General features: G+C 43.2%; 1 protein-coding gene and 1 non-coding gene across 2 annotated transcripts in view; one reads left to right on the forward strand and one right to left on the reverse strand.

The window, feature by feature from the left end:
• Positions 1-2,178: 2,178 nt before the first annotated feature.
• ZNF84 (zinc finger protein 84) overlaps positions 2,179-21,179 on the reverse strand; it is a 30,773-nt gene continuing 11,772 nt past the window's right edge. Inside the window, 4 exon segments of the mRNA XM_045459367.1 lie at positions 2,179-7,490; positions 7,492-7,871; positions 12,958-13,053; positions 13,674-13,800. Coding sequence (XP_045315323.1) covers positions 5,886-7,490; positions 7,492-7,871; positions 12,958-13,053; positions 13,674-13,800 — 2,208 coding nt within the window. The 3' untranslated portion in view covers positions 2,179-5,885.
• On the forward strand, positions 15,398-15,500 carry LOC123588641. The gene has a single exon (XR_006707955.1). It is a non-coding gene; the product is annotated as a small nucleolar RNA U13 (small nucleolar RNA).

Genomic DNA, 21,179 nt, shown 5'->3' on the forward strand with positions numbered 1-21,179 from the left:
GTGGGTTCGAGCCCCGTGTCAGGCTCTGGGCTGACAGCTCGGAGCCTAAAGCCTGCTTCAGATTCCGTGTCTCCCTCTATCTCTGCCCCTGCCCCGCTCGTGCTCTGTCTCTGCCTCTCAAAAATAAACATTAAAAAAATTTTTTTAAGAAAATGGAAAGACTAAAATTTGTTAAAGGAACATTAACATGGGCCTCTTTGACGTTGGAAGGGATCATGGAACACACTTGGAAATTTGACTCCGATCTTGGGTGGTTTGTAAAGCTCCCAATTTTGAGTGGCGCCTAGAGCAAGAGAGCCCTGCAGCAGGCACAGGACTGGTGCGAGGTACCCTGTAGGTTAACTCACATGGTGCGGAAGGGCTGTTAGAAGTATCCAAGGCAGTTAAGGATGCTGTCTGGAGTCTACTTCAATCTCTGATAGAGCTGCAGAGCCCTCTAGGGTTCTGTTGCAAAGCCATGATTTCTGTGGCAGAGAAATATTCTCCATTTGAAAAGCAGATTCTGGGCGCCTGGATGGCTCAGTAGGTTGAACATCTGACTCTTGATTTCAGCTCAGGTCATGATCCCAGGGTCATGGTATCAAGCCCCATGTCGGGCTCTGTGCTGAGTGTGGAGCCTGCTTGGGATTCTCTCCCTATCCCGCTTCCTCCCTCTCCTTCTAAGATAAATCTTTTTAAAAAGAAGAAAAGTGGGCACTGGGGTGGCTCCGTTGGTTGAGCACCTGACTTCAGCTCAGGTTTTGATCTCACAGTTTATGGGTTCAAGCCCAGTGTCAGGCTCTGTGCTGTCAGCTTGGAGCCAGCTTTGGATTCTGTCTCTCTTTCTCTGCCCTTCCCCACGACCTCTCTCTTTCTCTCTCTCAAAATAAACATTAAAATTTTCTTTTAAAAAAGAAAAAAAAAAAAAAAAAAACAACGGAAAGCAAGAGGGGCACCTGGGTGGCTCAGTTGGCTGAGCATCTGACTTTGGCTCAGAGCCAAAAGTCTGACCTCACAGTTCGTGAGTTAGAGCCCTGCACTGGGCTCGCTGCTGTCAGCATAGAGCCTGCTTCAGATCCCCCTCTCTCTCTGCCCTTCACCACGTGCTCTCTCTGTCTCTCTTAAGCAGGGATGGCCTCACCTACCGTCACATTACCAATGATTGCCTCCAGAGGCCTTTGTGCTTCCCATACCCACAACTCTGGGCTCTGCAGGGTTAGAAGTCTTGATCTGTAAGGAGAACACACTTTTCACCAAGACAGAGCAAGTTTCCTACTTAATCGCAAGCTCCAGGTACACCGTGGGCATTGTGCTCCCTGTGTCCAGGGACCAGCAGGGCAGACGAGGAGTCGCTCTTTTTCAGGGGCACTTGATGCACGAGGAGGACGCAGTGCTGCTTACACAACAGGGTGGGGAGAAGGGATGGATTCAGGTGATCCACTTAGGGGCTTCTTGCAACTTTCTTACCCAGTTGTGAAGGTACATGCACAGATACAGCAACTTGGTCTGAGGGCACGGGAACCATGGCTCAGACCCCTCAGCAAGGAGGTGAGCCATCCATGCCAGCAGAGGTGGCAGAGGCCCCAGAATAGCTCACAGGTGAGAGAAAACGACAGCATCAGGAGGGACCAGTTGGTCCCGGCGAACTTTGTTTCCTCAGTCTCTCCTCGGACAGACCTAACGCCGGGAAAATGGAACTCAGCAGAGGTGGGATGGACTGTGGGCACAGAGTGAGGCCACCCAACCCTCTCCAGGGAAGGACTTGATGCTCAGCAGCAGGGAGTGGTCAGCTGACTGCCCCCAGTTGCTGGAGTTTGTGGAGTTGGTCTCAGCTAAAGAGAGCAGATTCACTTGGGATGCTCCCCTTCCCAGGGCAACAGGCCCCTGGTGACGGAGCTCCTCGGGGATGTGGAGACCTGACCATCTTGGCCCCACAGGAGGCACTCACGAGCAGCACTTCCTTCGGAGCTTCCTACTGGTGTGGCCAGGGTCTCACCAGCCTCAGTCCAGCCTGACTTCTTCCTCCGACCCACCCTTTCCTCTTCATCTTCCCATCACCCCACAGATGCTGATCCTCAATAACCACCTTGCGCTCCTGCATCTCAGGATCCACTTCCAGAGAACCCAACTTATCGCACAGCCTAACCTCCTGTGTTAGGAATATCTGGGTTGTAAGTAACAAACACAACTTGAACCAGATGAAGCAAGCATGAGAATTTATTAGAAGGGTATTTGGGATATCTCACAGAAGAATGCAACAATCAAGGCATGAAAAGGGCAGACGTGAGTCTGGACATTAGGACAAGAACCAGGTCCCGGAATAAGCTTCCAGGCTTCACTCTTCTCCCTCACTGCAGACTATGCTTCCCTATGTGGTGGAAAGCAGCCACCGTGAGCACCCACGTTCATAGATTACCACCTCAGTTGCTAAAACCGTATAGACAAACAAGATAGTCCCAGGTTTCCAGAAGCTTTCTAATGGAAAAGATAAGACATGCGATGATTGTATTACCACAGTGACAAACACACGTGCGGTTCATAAAGGATGGCCAAGCATTAATAAGGAACATGGGCATTTCAGTGACAGGAGACTTGTGAGATTGTAGAAATACAGAGGAACTGCAAGTAGTTCAAGGAGGCCAAAAAGTACTGTGCAGGAGGAAAGATATTCAGAAATGATGGGTAGGCCGGATTTATACAGAAGTCCTCATTAAGTCCACAATTAGCTACCTGCTGTTTCAACACAGAAGTGCATAATCAGAATTGCACCTTAAAATACTATGTGTAGTGTGGAAAATGGACTAAAAAAAGAATGAAGGCAAGGTGCAAGAAATTATACGTACAGCTACAAGGGTCATGGTTGGATTAGCACATCAGCATAGGCCAGACTAGGTGCTGAACACCTAGCAGCTTGCTGGTACCGTATCTGTAGACTCATGAGCCCAGCAGAGCTGACAACCTGAGCATATACTGCTGGAATAAACGGCCAAATGAGGGAAGCCTCGGATGTAGATTCCAGATGCCCACTCACCTACATTCTTCTATTGGTATACGGGTATTGCTGGATAAATTGGATATTCTTTGGGTTTATTTCACCTCAGGTTCTACAGGTGATGATCTTGAGATCAAAATACCCAGAACATTGGATCCATAGAGAGAATGGTGTCACATTACAAAAGCCCACAAAGAAACACTGAATAGAAAGGCACTCCCCAAGACTCACAGACTTGATCTCCAAGTGATCCATTACTTAGTAAAAGGAATACAGTAGAACTGTCCTTGGCAGAACGGTCTTCCAGGACAGTGGGGGAACCTGGGTGGTGAAAGAGGAGGGAGGGGATGCTCTCCCTATGCATTCTACCAACATCAGCTACTATGCTCCATAAAGCTGCAAGTAAATCCCTCTTAGCATCAAAACCAGCTTTCTTCTTGATGTGGGATTTGTGGTAGGGGAAATGTGGGGACTCGTGTTTTTTTGTGGTTTACCAAGGTAATTTAAAACGTGAAAATATCTAATTTCAGAATCAAAGACCCCTCTTCAGAAAGAGAGTACCCAGTGAGTTCTACACAGCATACCTGGGTCTCCACGTAAGGTATTTTGATAAACAAGGCCTCTGTTGCCAGCGTTGGCACCCCCTATGACTGACACATGACCCCCAAGGAAAAAATCTGCTCTTCGGTATTCAACCAGTAGGCTAAAGCCAAAGTTCGGTTATCTAGAGAGTAAACTACTGGGTTTAACTCCTTAATAGTAAATGGAACAATCTAGAACTGAAGTGAGGAAAATTAGGTCATTTTTAGACAACAGACTCCAAACTCAATCCAAGAACTAACGAATCAATATCTGGGACTAGGGAAGAGAATCAGGAGAGATAAAAATTTTTAAATGGGAGAATCTACAAAGTAAAACATAACCCTATAACTATTCTTTTACAAATGAAGTTGATAAAATCACCTTCAGGTTTGTGGGAGAAAAGCAGGAAGTCCATATGTTTGAGCATGAATAAAAATTTGGGAAGTTAGATACTTTTAAAATTACCATCCTGGTGTAGTGGATTAGAAAATTACCCTCATTGAAGTCCCAATTTTTCAACAATGATGTAAAATTGGTAATTACAGGAAAGAATACTGGTAAACTCAAAGGTGCAGACAAAGCAACTTGTGCATGAAAGAAGTCTTGATTTTCCCAAGTCTGGAATCAACGTCAGGACTTTCCTGAATTTCACCATCATACAAAGAATACTATACACTTTGTCAAGGATCATGACAAAGATCACTGCAAAGTCCCACCTGAGCTAAAGGGTGGTTCATGCACTGTCGAAGCAAGCCCTACTTACAATGAAAGGTTCACAACAGGATCACCATGTGCACGGTGCAGCTGGTGAAGAGAGGCAAAGCACAGATACTTCAAATGATGAAGCAGTGAAAGGCCTACTTCCTAATACCTGTCCGGACATCACAGAAATGTGCAGGAAGGTAAAATAGGCTTCCTTGAATACATCAAAAATATATTTCTCAGCACAAAAAAATCTATACTTTACATTTTCTGAAAGTGACCCCTAAATAATTGGTTTCTCCCCCTAGCTTTTCCACAAAATATCTTCCGAAACACCGAAAACAATAGCACACAGCATATTTCATCAGAGTAACTTACATACAGGCTGTGCTTGGGCACACAGCACTTGAAGTACGTACACTGGATGCCCAAAGGCACCACACTGAATGAGAACAACACCGGGACAGCACTACTGCCATTTAGCTCGAGTGCTGTGTGATACAGTCCACACACCTTTCTTTTGCTCACTCAGTACATAATGAGTCACTATTGCGTTTTGCGTTCCTGTCTTTGAATACTCATTAACCAGGTATTAGGTAAATTGTTTCTGAGTCTGAGATTGCAGACTTTAGCAACCACAGACCCGTTTATATGCCAACAAGCCATAAGGAAAAAAAGAGATGTAGTGTTATTAAGCTGCGTACTTAACAGTAAGACATGTTATACCAATTGCCATTTCAACAGTATCATTAAAACAGAAACACCAGCGGCATGTGGTTATGTCCTGACATCAGAGGCACTACTACAAGGTATGTGCATTTCATGCTCACAATTACATCATCATATGTGATTCCAAAATATGAGACACACTGTGTGACACAGGAAAATAAACCATAAATACCACTGAGAAATGTCTTATCTAGATGTTTCAATGACTCAATTTATTCACATATTTTTTAAAACTTCATACTTCAGAATGAACATGTCAATCATCAGTATGGGGTTTCTAATAACCACGTCTATAAAAAAATGTATGGCTTCCCTTTATAGCCTTATTTCTAGGGGCACGTTTCCCATTTCTTTCAATCGTTAGGCTTACCCACAATGTAAATCCCCCCCCCCTCAAAATGTGGTTGGATTACCTGCTGAAGAGTGTCCCATATTTAGTATTTTCACAGAGCTTCATTCCTGAGAGTATTTTAATGCACAATGAGCTGTGATTTCTTGATGGAAACATCACCTCACTTGCCGCATTCAAGGGATTTTTCTTCATTTGCTGGATTAGGGTTTACCCCAGTGGGCATATTTCCAACAGCTAATGAGATGTGGCCTCTGCAAAGCTTTCTGATGTTCACAGTACTCATCTTTGCTATTAATTTCCTACTGTATGCTTGCCAAGCGTTTAAAATCCACTGCATCTCATAGGCTCATTCTACTCCATGAGTTCCTATATAAGCATGTTAATCAGCTGAAAACTTTCCCTACATAACCTCACTTAGAGTTCCTACCCTAAAAGATTACTCAGACCTACAATGCGATGTGACTATTTATTTGATAGGTTTACCATAACTGCATTTTCTGAAGTACAAAGAGGTAAAGTCTCTGCCAAAGACTAATATTAACTCCAATCCTAGGATTTCTTTGCTGTATGAGTTCTCTGGTGATTAATGAGCTGTGACTTTTGGGAGAAGGCTTTCCCACATTCATGGCATTGGTAAGGTTTCTCTCCTGTATGAATTCTCTGGTGGTTAACAAGCTGTGACTTCTGAGAGAAGGCCTTCCTACATTCGCCGCATCCGTAGGGCTTCTCCCCAGTGTGTGTCCTCTGGTGCGGTATGAGGTGTGATTTCCGAGAGAAGGCTTTTCCACATTCGCTGCATTCAAAGGGTTTCTCTCCTGTATGTGTTCTCTGATGATTGATGAGACTTGACTTCTCCCTAAAGGCTTTCCCACATTCGCTGCATTCATAAGGTTTTTCTCCTGTGTGAGTTCTCTGATGTCTAATTAGCTCAGATTTCTCAAAGAAAGCTTTCCTGCAAAGACTGCATTCGTAGGGTTTCTCTCCTGTGTGGATTCTCTGGTGAGTATTGAGCTGTGACTTCTGGGAGAAGGCTTTTTCACAATCCCTGCACCCGTATGGTTTCTCTCCTGTATGAGTTCTCTGGTGAGTCGCGAGACTGGACTTCTCACCAAAAGCTTTCCCACATTCAGTGCATTCATAGGGCTTCTCTCCTGTATGAGTCCTCTGATGTGATATGAGATGGGACTTCTGACAAAAGGCCTTCCCACACTCACTGCACACATAAGGCTTTTCTCCTGTGTGAATTCTCTGATGATTAGTAAGGCTTAATTTTTCACTGAAAGCCTTCCCGCACTCACTGCATTCATAGGGCTTTTCTCCTGTGTGAGTTCTCTGATGTCTAACAAGCTGAGATTTCCTGCTGAAGGCTTTCCCACATTTACTGCATACAAAGGGTTTCTCTCCTGTGTGTGTCATCTGATGGGAAATGAGATGTGACTTCTGGGAGAAGGCTTTCCCACACTGAATGCACCCATGAGGCTTCTCTCCTGTATGAGTCCTCTGATGGTTAATGAGACTTGACCTCTCTCTGAATGCTTTACGACATTCACTGCATTCATAGGGCTTCTCTCCAGTATGAATTGTCTGATGTCTAATGAGCTCTGATTTCTCAAAGAAGGCTTTTCTACAATCACTACACCCATAGGGTTTTGTTCCTGTGTGAGTCCTGTGATGTGTAACGAGTTGTGATTTCCTGCTGAAGGCCTTCCCACATTCTCTGCATTCAAAAGGTTTCTCTCCTGTATGAATTCTCTGATGATTAATAAGATTTGACTTCTCACTAAAGGCCCTTCCACATTCGTTGCACCCGTAGGGTTTCTCACCTGTGTGTGTCCTCCAGTGTGATATGAGATGGGACTTCCGCGAGAAGGCTTTCCCGCATTCACCACATTCATATGGCTTCTCTCCTGTGTGTGTTCTCTGATGGGATGTGAGCTGTGACTTTTGGGAGAAGGCTTTCCCACACTGGCTACAATTGTAAGGTTTCTCTCCTGTGTGAGTCCTGTGATGTGTAACAAACTGTGACTTCTGGGGAAAGGTTTTGCCACACTTACCACAGCCATAGGCTATCTCCCTTATGTGTCTGGTCTGATGTTTAATGAGACTTGATCTCTTAGTGAAGCGTTTCCTACATTCACTGCATTCATAGAGTTTTCTCCCCTAGACGAGTTCTGTGAAATATGATAATCTGTGACTTCTTAGAACTAATTTTATCATATTTATCATAGTCATAGTATTTTAACCAAGCATCAGTTTCCTCAGGCTTGGTATCGAGAAACAACTTATCAAATACACTGAAACCATCCGATTCTGTCTTTCCATAATCTGCTTTTGGAATAAGTAAATCTAAGTGATGTTTTAAAAATAATCCATCTACATTATCTTCACTGTTTGATTTCCTTAAAGGAACAAAGTTCATGCTCAGATTGAGTTTTTTTCCAAATGCATCACATTCGTGATCCTGTTTCAGATTTCTAATCTTCTCCTGGTCATCCTGGCGCCACGTCATATGACCATTTCCTTGCAAGTCTTGTTCTACAAAGAAATAAAAACCTGTGAATGTTTCTGTGGTTGTCTTTCCTAAATGAAAAACCAGCTATGCTATGTAAGGGGATGAATGCTGGGGAAGGCCGTTTCCCAGTCCCAGGTAGAAGGTCTATCCTCTAGGTACTGGGGAAAAAAAGAAAATAAAATGCTGTACATAGGAATGACATACAGGCAGTATATTATGTCACCTGTGATTGTGGTCAAATATAAGTTTATAAAATGTAATAGAATGTAAAAAATATATCAAGAGCAACGAGGAACGAAGAAAGGAGGTTGGAAGAAGCACTGATCCAATATTGTGAGGAAATGATTTCCTCAACACCTACTGAGTACACACTGTGCCCCAGGTGGAGCACGAATCGCAAGAGACAGGAAACAAGCCCCTGACCTTGCGCAACTTAATTGTAATGGAAAAGAAAACAAATAGAGAAAATTAACAGGTTGACAGAGTAACTACTAAAGCCATTCCAAGCTTAGAGTGTGAGAAATCATATTTGTCCCTTTTCCCATTTTAAAATTTTCTGAACGTTTTAAACTTACCAGAAACATTTTCAGCGTTATCACCAAGAGAGCCACTTCGTGGAGCACACTATTTTTCATCTAACGTGTTTAGGCACAAAACCTCACAATCTATGTGTTCTTTCACTGAAAATATCTTAAGATACAAGTTCCCATTCTTCAAATATTCTCAATTTGCCCTTTATTATGTAGCTCTTTTGTCATTATTCTCACAACATAACCACTTAGGCCACTGTTATAAGTGTTCTTCAAAAGGCTTATTTTTCACTAATAATCAACACTTGGAATTTTTCCTGAGCTCTTACCCACAGGTATGAAAGCCAACCAGTAATGTGAAAAACTTTTTAAAGACTTAAATGTCAATCAAGGGTAATAAATTTGCAGGAAACCCACAACTTACTGTTGGCCATATCCATTCAGGAGGTAGAGTCAACAAGATTTGCTGATGGATTTGACATGTAAGGAATAAGGGAAAGCAAGGAATCAAGAATGAACCCTAAGACTGGGGTTTGAGCAATTCAGTGGATTATGGTGTTCATTACTGAGTTGAGAAGAATGAAGGAAAACGAAGTCTGGGGGTTAAAATCAAAAGTCTACTACAGAAATATTAGCTTTGAGATGTACCTTACAGGTTTGAATAAAGTGGTAACAGGAAACTGAGAACAGAAAATGAGTAAACTAAATACACATTTGGAAATTGTATCTAACTTCTTCCAACTTTAATTTTTCCCCATTAGAAAAATGGGTTTGCTTCGTGTTTGACCATTTGTAGTATATCCCAGATACCCCAACTCTCCCCACCACTTTTTTCTGCTGTAGCTTGTTTATTTTTAAGTATTTTATTTTTTATTTTAGAGAAAAGAAAGCATGAGTGAGGAAGAGGGGCAGGAGGAGAAACAGAGAGAGAATCACAAGCAGGCTCCACGTAGGGCTCAATCCCATGACTCCGGGATCATGACTTGAGCTGAAATCAAGAATCAGATGCTCAACCGACTGAGCAACCCAGGTGTTCCTCTCTGCTGTAATTTAATCCATCTTAATATCTCAGTAAAATATCCTTCCAACTGGTTTCCCTGCTTCCTGTTAATTTTCTACTCTGCAGTCAGCTTAAGCTTTTTAAAATACAAATCAGATAATTTTATTATTATTTAAAATTGTTTGAATCAATTCAAACTCCTTCCTATTGTTTACAAGTTGATGTATGATCTCGTTTCCGCACACTCCCCAACCCCTATCTCCCTGAGGCAAGGCCTTTCTAAGTAACTAAGTCCCTTCCTGACTTAATGCATTCATATTTATCATTCCTTTTTTTTAATATTTATTTTGAGAAAGAGAGAGTGCGAGCAGGGGAGGGGCAGAGAGAGAGAGAGAGAGAGAGAGAATGAATCCCAAGCAGGCTCTGCACTGTCAGAGCAGACTGACACAGAGCTCGAACTCACAAACCATGAGATCATGACCTGAGCTGAAATCAAGAGTCAGATGCTTAACCAACTGAGCCCCCCAGGCACCCCCATATTTGTCATTCCTTTAAGGAACACTTTCTCCTAATTCAGATAGCTTGTTCCTTTCAGTCTTCATGTCTAGAGTTGCCTTCTCCACATGACCCTGTTATGGATCAAATGTTTGTGTCATTCCCCAAAATTTATATATTTAAGCTTTAACCTCCGGTGTGGTTATATGTGGAAATGAGATCCCAAAGGAAGGAATTAAGGTTAAATGAGATCATAATGGTAGGGCCCTGATCCAAAAAGATTAGTATCCTTATCAGAAACACCAGAGTACTCCTTGGCCCCTAATCTACCCACATGCATGAATGAGGAAAGGCCATATGAGGGCAGAGCTACATTGCTACAAGCCAGCAAAACAGCTTTCATCAGAACCCAAATCACGCAGGCACCTTGATCTTGTGACTTCCAGCCTCCAAAACTGCGGGAGTAACTTCCTGAGCAGACTAACACTCTCTCTACCATATTATTATCTACCTTATTTCTATAAGAGCACTTTCAGGATCTCAGTTTTACCCTGGTTATTTGAAAACTTGTTCACTTTTATCCTCCCGTGAGAAAGTAAGCACTGTGTAGACAAGGAATACCCACACCATCCAGCACAATACCTTAAAAATAATAAGAGAAATCAACACATATTCAATTTTCTATGAATTGCTAAAGTTGTTGTGCAGAAAAGAGTTGGCACCAGGCCTGAGAGTGCTATGCACACACGACTACTTGCAAGGTTGCTCTTGGCTAGCATTTGGGAACCTGGGTTTCTGGAGTGTTCCTACCATTCCCAGCTGATAAAAGAGGCTCCCTGTGGTGGACTGTGTGCAAACCACGTGGTTTATGCTGAGTACCTGGTCTCCTGGGAGTCTGAAATGCTGGACTCCTAGCTGAAGTGCTAGGCAGAGGTGCCTCTGACCAGCTCCCAATAAAACCCTGGGTGCTGGGTCTTTAGTGACCTTTCCTGGGCAGAAATACCACACATACTACTGCATTTTCATTGCTGGGGAAGAAGTGAGCTCGTGTCACCCTCATGGAGGGAGCAGCACAGGAAACCTGCACCTAGATTCCTCCAGACTCTGCTTGTGCCCGTTCCATGGTGATGCAGCTATGTGTCATCATGTCACTGTAATAAATCTTAGCCATTCCTACAACATCCGCAGTCCCGTTGAACCTCTGAGCATAGTGGTGTTCTTGGGGACCCTGAAGTGCAGGCCTTGTTAATTTTGACAACTAACTTTGTGCTACATTGCAGTGAAACATAAATGTTCACTATTTAAATGCAGAGTTAAAAAAATTCGATGCAAATGTCACTTCTTAAGTAAGTTCTATGCTTCTGTATGGTATTTTCCAGGTATTTTACTTTTAATCACTTTAGTAGAAACTCAAGTGGTGGCCATCAATGAGAGAGGGGCACATAACAAAAAAAAAAATCACAAGAGTTTCTCAAACTACAAATTCCAGTTCTAGAATACTACATTTTAAAATACGTATACACCACTCTACTGAATCAAATCCCCATGTGATCTAATGAACACCTGGCTAAAAACATCTGTATTAGAACAATGGGCTTGTGGAGAAGAATTTGCGGAATGAATCCTGTCTGACACAGAGCTGGGTATAAAACTATAAGCCTGTGTCTGTGCATGCACACAAAGCTCAGAGACCAACCAACTAAAGAATATTACCCAGCCTGTGATCAGGTCTGGAATGGGACTTCCGAAAAAAGTGAGACCAGCTGAGCTGGACAGTCAAGGAACATTCCATGTGTATGAATGTGTATGTGAAAACAGAGTTTGTGTGGAAAGGATTAAGATAAAACACAGCACAATCAAACGGAGATGCAGAGAAGAGTAAGTATTTCATCTGAAAACACTGAGAAATGTTCAAATGGAGTTGACCATGAATTTGAGGAAGAGGGTATAAACAGCAGGAGAGGCTGCACAGATTCACACAGTGGAGAGCCTGGAAGAAGAGGCTACAGGCTGTAGCAGACTCTTGTCAATGCCTCAGCCACATTCAGATGGCACCTGCACCCTGGGAAGACTGTGGGGCCCACCCCAGGCACCCATCTCTCTCTGCCCAAAATAATCCTTAAGCTGCAAGCACATGCTTGGTCTGTGTGCAGGGATTCTGGACATTCTGGAGAATTCACAAACGCCCCCAGAGCAACGCTCAAGCCCTGAGCACTGGGCGTTAGCAGGTGACCGGCTTCCTGGTCCCTCGGGGGGTCCAGGCAGCCGCCACAGGTGAGCACCCTTCCATCACAGGCACTGCCATTCCCTCCCCACCCCCACATCAACGCCCTTCTTCCCACCGCAGTGCCACTCAGATATGTATCTCAGGGGGTGATTTCGAGGGAGCCTGAACTTATAAAAGAAGGTTAGATTCTACACCTATCTAGAAATTTGGATAATTCAGTAAGTGAAGTAAATTCCAAATCCAGTTATTTGGATAATTCAGATGTCCCTAAGGGACATCATGGGCCTAGTTTTAAGTGTGCGTTGAGGAGTAAAGTTAAAAAGATAACTTCCAAAGGGCAAAAAAACTTAAATAAGAGAGAGACCATTCAATGTACTCCGTGGTATCTAATCTACAGGAAAAGTACAACAGAACCTAATTTTAAAAAGGGAGAAAAAGGACCAATTGTTTGGGAGGAACGAGCAACTGTTCTCAGCTGTACAGAGGCTGAATGGAGTGCAGTGGGCCCACGGGGTACTTCTCTGGGCATCAGACACCCCACTGAGGCGAGAAAGAAACCTCCTAACTGTACAAGCAGACGTGTCTAACTGTAGGTGAGCAGAGGACAGAAGATTAAACATGTCAGAATATGAAAGAAGCCAAAGTTCCAGACTTGGCAGACAGGGAGTAGTTCATGGCCTAAACAAGCTGGAAGCAAAAACGCCACACCTAAAGGCACAAAGTGGCTCACATCAGGTGTTCTGAAACCCCACCACGGGGCCAGAGATTGTGAAAAGAGCTCTCAAAAGCACATTTCAGAGATGTCATCAACCCAGTGGCCAACTGAGACTGAATTTCTGGCTGGTTCTCACACCCACCTGAGCAGTCTGCACTTGGAACTTCTCCATCTCCCACCCATGGCTCTTCTCCTTGCTCCAGCTTGAAGATGACATCAGGTTTCATAACTTCATACCCTGTTCAGGGGAAAACACAAAAGCCTTGACCCTGACTGCTTGGGCTTCAGGGCCACCGAAGAAACAGAAAGGTTTGGCATCACACCGGCCCAGTGAAGTACCCATCTGTGTATGAACAGACTAAATAATTCTCAACAGCAGGGGTCTCCCTGGTGGCTGATGGTTCTAAGATTGTTCACTTCTGTAATCCAAATACAAAACCATTACATGCTTCAGAGGCTCCCGAGCCCATCAGCCTGGGTTCAAATCCAGGCCCTTTCAAGGACTAGCTGTCAATCCTTGGGAAAGTGACTTAAAAGGAGCACAATTGTACCTGCTATACAAAACTGCTCTGTAAGTAAGTCAACACAGAAGAAGCAAGTGGAACATAGCCATTTCCTTGCATTAGGTGCCAACCCCCCATGAATGCGGTAAGTTTCGGAGGACACATAAAGAAAATAAGCCTTCCTAATTGCAAGGTCAGGTCCAGATGTTTTCCCTAGTGTCACAGTGCACGGAACTTTTAATCTCCTGAATTCAGGTTCAAAACCATTAAAAAATTCAGAAGCCCCACAGCTCTCAGCAACTAAACAAGTAAGGTATCAGGCATAGTCTGAGGTCCTGCAGGAAGTTCTTCTTACCCAGCGAAACTAGGCTGCTGTAGTTCTCCAGCATGACATCCTTGTATAAGTCCTTCTGACTGGGGTCCAGGAGTTGCCACTCCTTCTGGGTGAAGTCCACAGATAAATCCTCAAATGAGAATGCCTCCTGTAAAAGCATAACCCTGGTGAATCTGAAGCAATTATCACTCTGAGAGATAGGAAAGAATTGGAGTGTAAGCACATTTTTCTCATCACAGCAAGTTATGGAGAATGACTGTGTCCTTTGCACGGTATTTCTGCAATAAAACACGATGATGCACTCTTCCACCCTTCCATATATACATCAGAAATGGAATTCGGGAGTTTAAATCTCAACAGGGGGCGTGTGAATGGCTCAGCTGGTTGAGGGTGTGACTCTTGACTTCAGCTCAAGTCATGATCCCAGGGTCGTGAAATCAAATGTCAGGCTCCATGCTGAGCCTGGAGTCTGCTTAGGATTCTCTCTCCCTCTGTCCCTCTTCTGGTCACACACATACTCTTTCTCCGCGCCCCCCCCCCCCCCAAAAATCAAATTAAAAAAATAAAAATTCAAAAATCTTCTGAACCACCAACAAAATATTTACTGAACCTCAAATCTGCCACCGGAGAGGTGGTACCCAAAAAAAGGTAATAACGCAATACCCTAAAAAACTGCATAGTCTTGTAGAGGCTACAAATATATACGCCTATTCATAAAATAAGCTGCTGTAGCTGAGGCACCACGTGGGTCAAAGCAAGGACAGCTTCAATTTCGGTGTCAACTCGGGCTCTCTGCAAGAGGTAAAGCCTGAGGTGAGTTTTAAGAAATTAGCAATGCTTTCCACAAAAAAAGGAAAGGCAGTGCAAAGGCATTCTGGGAGCCAACAGCTCCAATGAAACCCCAAAACCAGGCGAGTTGAGGAGACACAAACAGTTCAGTTAGATAAGAACACAAAGTACAAAGTAGTAATTAGATTAAAAGGCCACGTGGGGGGTGGGGGGGCAGACTGGTTAACAGAGATAGACACTTTCTCGTTGCCAACAGCTAGCCATGATTCCATGAGATGGGAGAGATATAACCAAATGTAGGTTTTAGAAAGGTTTCTGGATTTAGGTCAAGATGGATTTCCATCTCGGAGTGCCCAGGTGGCTCAGTTTGTTGAGCATCCAACTTCGGCTCAGGTCATGATCTTGCAGTTTGTGGCTCAAGTCCCGCGTCAGGCTCTGTGCTGACAGCTCAGAGCCTGGAGCCTGCTTCAGATTGTGTCTCCCTCTCTCTCTGCCCCTCCTCTGCTCATGATCTCTCTCTCTCTCTCTCTCAAAAATAAACATTAAGAAAAAAAATTTTTAAAGAGACGGATTTCCATCCCAAAGTTACCTGAGATGATCAGAAAACATGCACTCTAAATAATCCATAATAGCATCAGAAAATAAGAAACCTGACTCTAAGCAGCACATCATACACTCTGAGAAGAGCTGGTGAACCTGAAGACAGTCAATAAAAGTACCCATTTTGAGCAACTGAGGAAAAAAAAAAAAAAAAACTTAAAAAAGAGCTCAGACACTCAGGGCTCAGGACACTGTCACCAAATGCATGTCAGAGGAGTTCCAGAAGGAAAAAAGCAAGAACATGGTGGAAAACAGAAATGATGGCCAAATGCTCCTCAAATGGGGCAAAAGGCATAAGTCAACAGGAAACTCAGTGATCCCCTAGCTGGATGATAACATAAAGAAAGCCACCACCGAGCTTTTGTAGTTCATAAGTGTGATAAGTGAGCGTTCACGCCACTGTGTGACATGTGCCACCCTTAAACCTTGTTACGATGTCGGCACATTACGTGTCTGACGTGAAAAAAAGAAAGCCACCACCAAACACATCATAATCAAACTGCTACAGAATACAGACAAGGAAACAGTCACCTCACTTACAGAGAACAGCAATTCAAATGACTGTAAATTTCCTATTAAAAAGCAGAGGCCAGAAAAGGAAAACACTTTAAATGTGCTGAAAAGAAAAACCTGTTAACCAAGGATTTTGTAACCAGCTTATTCACCAGGAATAATTGTGAAGTGAGGGCATTTTCTCTTATGAAGAAAAACTAAGAGAATCCAGGGCAGCAGAGCTGCTGGCAAAGAGCTGACAGATGCGAGGCCTTCCGACAGAAGCAGTACCAGCAGGCAACTCCAGGCTCAAGAATTAAGAACAGAGATGGCAAATATCCATGCAAATACAACACAATCTTCTCCTCTTACGTTCTTTGCCGTTCTTTGTCTTCCTTCCTCCCTCCCTTCCTTTCTTTACTGTTCACTTATTTTTAAGAGAGAGAGACAGAGACAGAGCATGAGTGGGGGAGGGGCAGACAGAGAGGGAGACACAGAATCCGATGGAGCCTCTGAGCTGTCAGCACAGAGCCCAACGTGGGGCTTGAACCCACAAACTGTGAGATCATGACCTGAGCTTGTGTCGGGACGCTTAACTGACTGAGCTACTCAGATGCTCCTTTTTTTTTTTTAATGTTTATTTATTTATTTTGAGAGAGAGCTCACGCACAAGAGTGGGGTAGGGGCAGAGAGAGAATTCCAAGCAGGCTCCACACTTGAACCCATGAACCATGAGATCACGACCTGAGCCAAAGTCAAGAGTCAGACACTTAACCAACTAAACAACCCAAGTGCCCCTCCTCTTCGTTCCTTGAAGTATGTTTGACCGCTGGATGCAAAAATCGTAGTATCGTATTATCTTCTGATGGATTTTCAATATGCAAAGGTGTAACATAAACACAGCAGACAGAGTGTCACAACACCTAGACAGTGTAAGGTTTCCACATTCCTATCCAAATAACAAGATATAAAACTGTTGCACTTCAAACTACACAATTGAAAAATGAAAAGGCAAGCCCCAATCAAGAAAAAATTATTTGCAAATCCTACTTATGTTGAAAAAAAAAAACTTGACTCAGAACTTATAAGAAAAACCTCTTAGAACTCAATAAAAAAACTAAATTAAAATTTTAAGAAAAGTTAAAAAGTAGGTAGGGGCACCTGGCTGGCTCAGGTGACTCTTGATCTCGGGGTTAGCAGTTCTAGTCCTGCATGGACGCAGAGCTTACTTTAAAAAGATATTAAAATGGGGCGCCTGGGTGGCTCAGTCGGTTAAGCAGCCGACTTCGGCTCAGGTCATGATCTCGTGGTCCGGGAGTTCGAGCCCCGTGTCGGGCTCTGTGCTGACAGCTCAGATCCTGGAGCCTGTTTCAGATTCTGTGTCTCCCTCTCCCTGACCCTCCCCCATTCATGCTTTGTCTGTCTCTGTCTCAAAAATAAACGTTAAAAAAAAAAAAAAATTAAAAAATAAATAAATAAATAAATAAAAATAAAAAGATATTAAAAAATAGGGGCACCTGGGTGGCTCAGTTGGTTGGGCATCCAACTTCGGCTTGGATCATGATCTCACGGTTCCTGGGTTCTAGCCCCACGTCGGGCTCTCTGCTGACAGCTCGGAGACTGGAACCTGCTTTGGATTCTGTGTCTCCCTCTCTCTCTGCCCCTCCCCTTCTCATGCTCTGTCTCTCTGTCTCTCTCTCTCTCTCAAAAATAAATGAGCATTAAAAACATTAAAAAAAAAGATATTAAAAAGTAAAAATAAATAAAAATTAAAAGTAGGTAGAATATTTTAATATATTTTATCAAAGAAGATACAGGAACGGCTAATAAGCACATGAGCACATGAAACAATGACCAACATCATTAGTTATGAAGGAAATTAAAACCATAATGAAATACCACTTCACACTCACCATAATGATAAAAAGACAGATGATAAGTACTGGAAAGGATGTGGAGAAACTGGAACTCAACACTGCTAGAAATACAAAGTGGTCTGACACGATGGACTGTGGCAGTTTCTTAAAACGTAAATATAATTTGACCATACAACCCAGCAATTACACTCTTAGGTATATACTCCAGAGAAATGAAAACGTGTTCATGTAAAACTTGTACATGGCTGCTCCTGTGAGCAGCACTTATAACCACTGCGAGGGGTAAATAACCCACATGCCCATCAAGTAGTAAAGAGACAAAGAGAGGTATATCCATTTAATGGAACACTAGTCCACAATAAAAAGAATGAATTTCTGACATATGCTAAAATGTTGACGGACTTCAAAAACCTATGCTAATGCAAAGAAGCTAGACACAAAAGAATACACGTTATATAAATCCATTGATATGAAATGTCCAAAAGGAAACCCTATATAGAGAGGAAGCAAATTGGTGGTTTCCTTAGCTATGGGTGGAAATAGGAATTGACTGCAAAATGACAAAATTCTCCTGGGATGAAACAAACCCTCTAAAACTGGAGGGTAAGGACAGTAACACAACATAAAATTACCAAAAAATCACCCCAGTATATACTTAAATTGGGTAGATCCTACTGAGGTCATAGTTCAAAAAAGCTGTTAAAAAAGATAACAAAATTAGTAAATTTATGTTAATGTATTTGACAACTTAGATGAATCAGATATTCAAACAGTGCACTCAAAAATTACACAATATGGGGGCGCCTGGGTGGCGCAGTCGGTTAAGCGTCCGACTTCAGCCAGGTCACGATCTCGCGGTCCGTGAGTTCGAGCCCCGCGTCGGGCTCTGGGCTGATGGCTCAGAGCCTGGAGCCTGCTTCCAATTCTGTGTCTCCCTCTCTCTCTGCCCCTCCCCCGTTCATGCTCTGTCTCTCTCTGTCTCAAAAATGAATAAAACATTAAAAAAAAAAAAAAAATTTAAAAAAAAAAAATTACACAATATGAAATAAAAATCTGTATTAGTTGAATGTTAAAAAGACTGACCCCATCCCCCAAAACCTTCCTTCAAAGAAACCTCCAAATCTATGAGGCTTCAGAGGTGAATTCTTCCAACCATTTAAGGAATAAAGTGACTTCACAGAAATTCCTCCAGAGACCAGAGCAAGAGTGTAAACTTCTCAACTCACTGTATAAGGCCAGCAGACCAAACCAAACAAGAACACAAAAGGAGTGAACATCACAGGGAAATTAACAGAAACAAAATTCCTAACAAAAAGCCATATATAAACAAAGCATAATGTGAGTTGACCAAATAAGGTTTCCTTCAGCAGTGCAAGACAGGGTTAGCATTCAGAAATCCATAAAACTTATTAACAGAATACGGGAAAAAAACCATTATTTCAACAGACGTGGAAAAGACATATAATAAAAATCTGTTCATTGTAAAATACTGTCAAACAAACTAAGACTCGAACAAACCTAATAATCATAACCTACCAATATCTACAGCTAACATCACACTTAACGGCAAAATAAGGAATATTTGCTCCCTGAGGACTGGAAATAGCATCATCTAAAAGACTGTTTTGTGATGACTTAAATGTCCTCTATCTGCACCATCCAACAAGGTAGCCGTTAGCCACAAACATCTACTGAATACTTCAAAGGTGACTAGGAAAGGACTTTTTAGTTTTACTTATTTTTAACCAACTTATATTTATTTTTATTTATTTTTAATGTGTGTTTATTTTTAAGACAGAGAATCTAAAGTGAAGAGGGCTCTGTACTGACAGCAGACAGCCCGACATGGGGCTCGAACTCAAGAACGATGAGATCATGACCTGAGCCGAAGTCAAACACTTAACCGACTGAGCCACCAAGGCACCCCTCAGCTTTTTATTTTTTCAGAGACAGAGCACTCAAGAGTGTGTGTGCAAGGGGGGTAGGAGCAGAGGGAGAGAGAATGTTAAGCAGTCTCCATGCCCAGCCCAGAACCAAACTACGCAGGGCTCGATCTCACCACTCTGAGATTATGACCTGAGCCAAAATCAGGAGTCAAGACGCTTGACTAAGGCACCCAAGAGCCCCTATTTTTAACTAATTTAAATTTAGACAGCACAGGTAGCTAATGGCAAACGGCTGTATAATTTGTCTGGCCTCTGTGTCAGATTCCTGGGACAGAGCCTTGCTCCTTCCCCAGTGACAGAAATGCTTTTATTATTCATGGGGGCCCCTCCTGAGTTTATGCTTCTCACAAAAAAGGTGACTCATGGTGGGCTCCTAGTCTTCCGGATGGGCACTGGCTGGAAAGATCAACCATCTGATTAAACAGTTGAGGCTTTGAGTCAGGTGGTATCAGCACAACCTCCAGGAAGGGGAGAAGGCTGAGCTCAATCATACAGCCGCTGATTCAACCAACCTACATGACCATACCTACGTGATAAAAACTCCATAAAAATTCTGGACATTGGAACGTGAGGTTAGCTTCCTAGGTGGTGAACACAAAAACGTGCCAGAAACGTGATGTGCCCTGATTCCACAGGGAGAGGGCACAGAATTTCTGCATCCACAGCCCTCCCAGACCCCATCCTATGTGTCTCTTCATTTGGCTGGTTCCAGTTTGTGTTGTTGATAAGAAAACTGTAATTGTAAGTATAACACTTCCCTAAGTTCTGTGACTTGTTCCAGCAAACATGAAGTGGTCATGGGAACCCCCCAAATTTGTAGCCAGTTGGTCACAAGTACAGGTGGCTTGGGAGACTTATAGCTGGCAACTGAAATGAGAGCAGTCTTGTTGGGTGTCCTTAACCTGTAGTCTGTACTAACTCCAGATGGTGCCAGAAACGAATGCTGGAATGCACCAGACAGAAAGCAATGCCGGCCGAGAGCAGGGAGGCAATGACACTTCTAACCCACATTGTCCAGGAGGTCCTGGCCGGTACAATAAAACGCAAGGAAAAAGTACAAATACTGAAAAGAAGATGTAACACTGTCGTGCATAGTATGACCGCATATGAAGAAAATTTAAGAAATCCTACAAACGATGATAATTAGTTAACTGTGGATATTCTCTGACACCACACCAAAACTAATCAACTTGTAGTCTCTTAAAAATGAGCTACAACAGGGGCGCCTGAGTGGCTCAGTGGCTTAAGCATCTGACTCAGGCTCGGGTCATGATCTCACGGTTCATGAGTCCAAGCCCCGCGTCGAGCTCTGTGCTGACAGCTGGGAGCCTGGAGCCTGCTTCGGATTCTGTGTCTCCCTCTCTCTCTGCCCCTCCCCCACTCATGTTCTCGTCTCTCAAAAATGAATAAATGTAAAAAAATTAAAAAAAAAAAAGATGAGCTGCAGTGTACAACCTCCACCTTTATCAATTAATGAGCTTCTCATATTGTTACATTAAAATCTAACGTTTTAGGGGCGCCTGGGTGGCGCAGTCGGTTAAGCGTCCGACTTCAGCTCAGGTCACGATCTCGCGGTCCGTGAGTTCGAGCCCCGCGTCGGGCTCTGGGCTGATGGCTCAGAGCCTGGAGCCTGTTTCCGATTCTGTGTCTCCCTCTCTCTCTGCCCCTCCCCCGTTCATGCTCTGTCTCTCTCTGTCCCAAAAATAAATAAACGTTGAAAAAAAATTTAAAAAAAAAAAAAAATCTAACGTTTTATCTTGATCTTCCAGTGGATAATGTTCCCATTAAAGATTTTATAACATCAAGCATTAGTCATGTGGAAA

Source organism: Leopardus geoffroyi, chromosome D3 (genome assembly GCF_018350155.1).
Source record: "Leopardus geoffroyi isolate Oge1 chromosome D3, O.geoffroyi_Oge1_pat1.0, whole genome shotgun sequence".
In the NCBI taxonomy this organism is placed as follows: Eukaryota; Metazoa; Chordata; class Mammalia; order Carnivora; family Felidae; genus Leopardus; species Leopardus geoffroyi.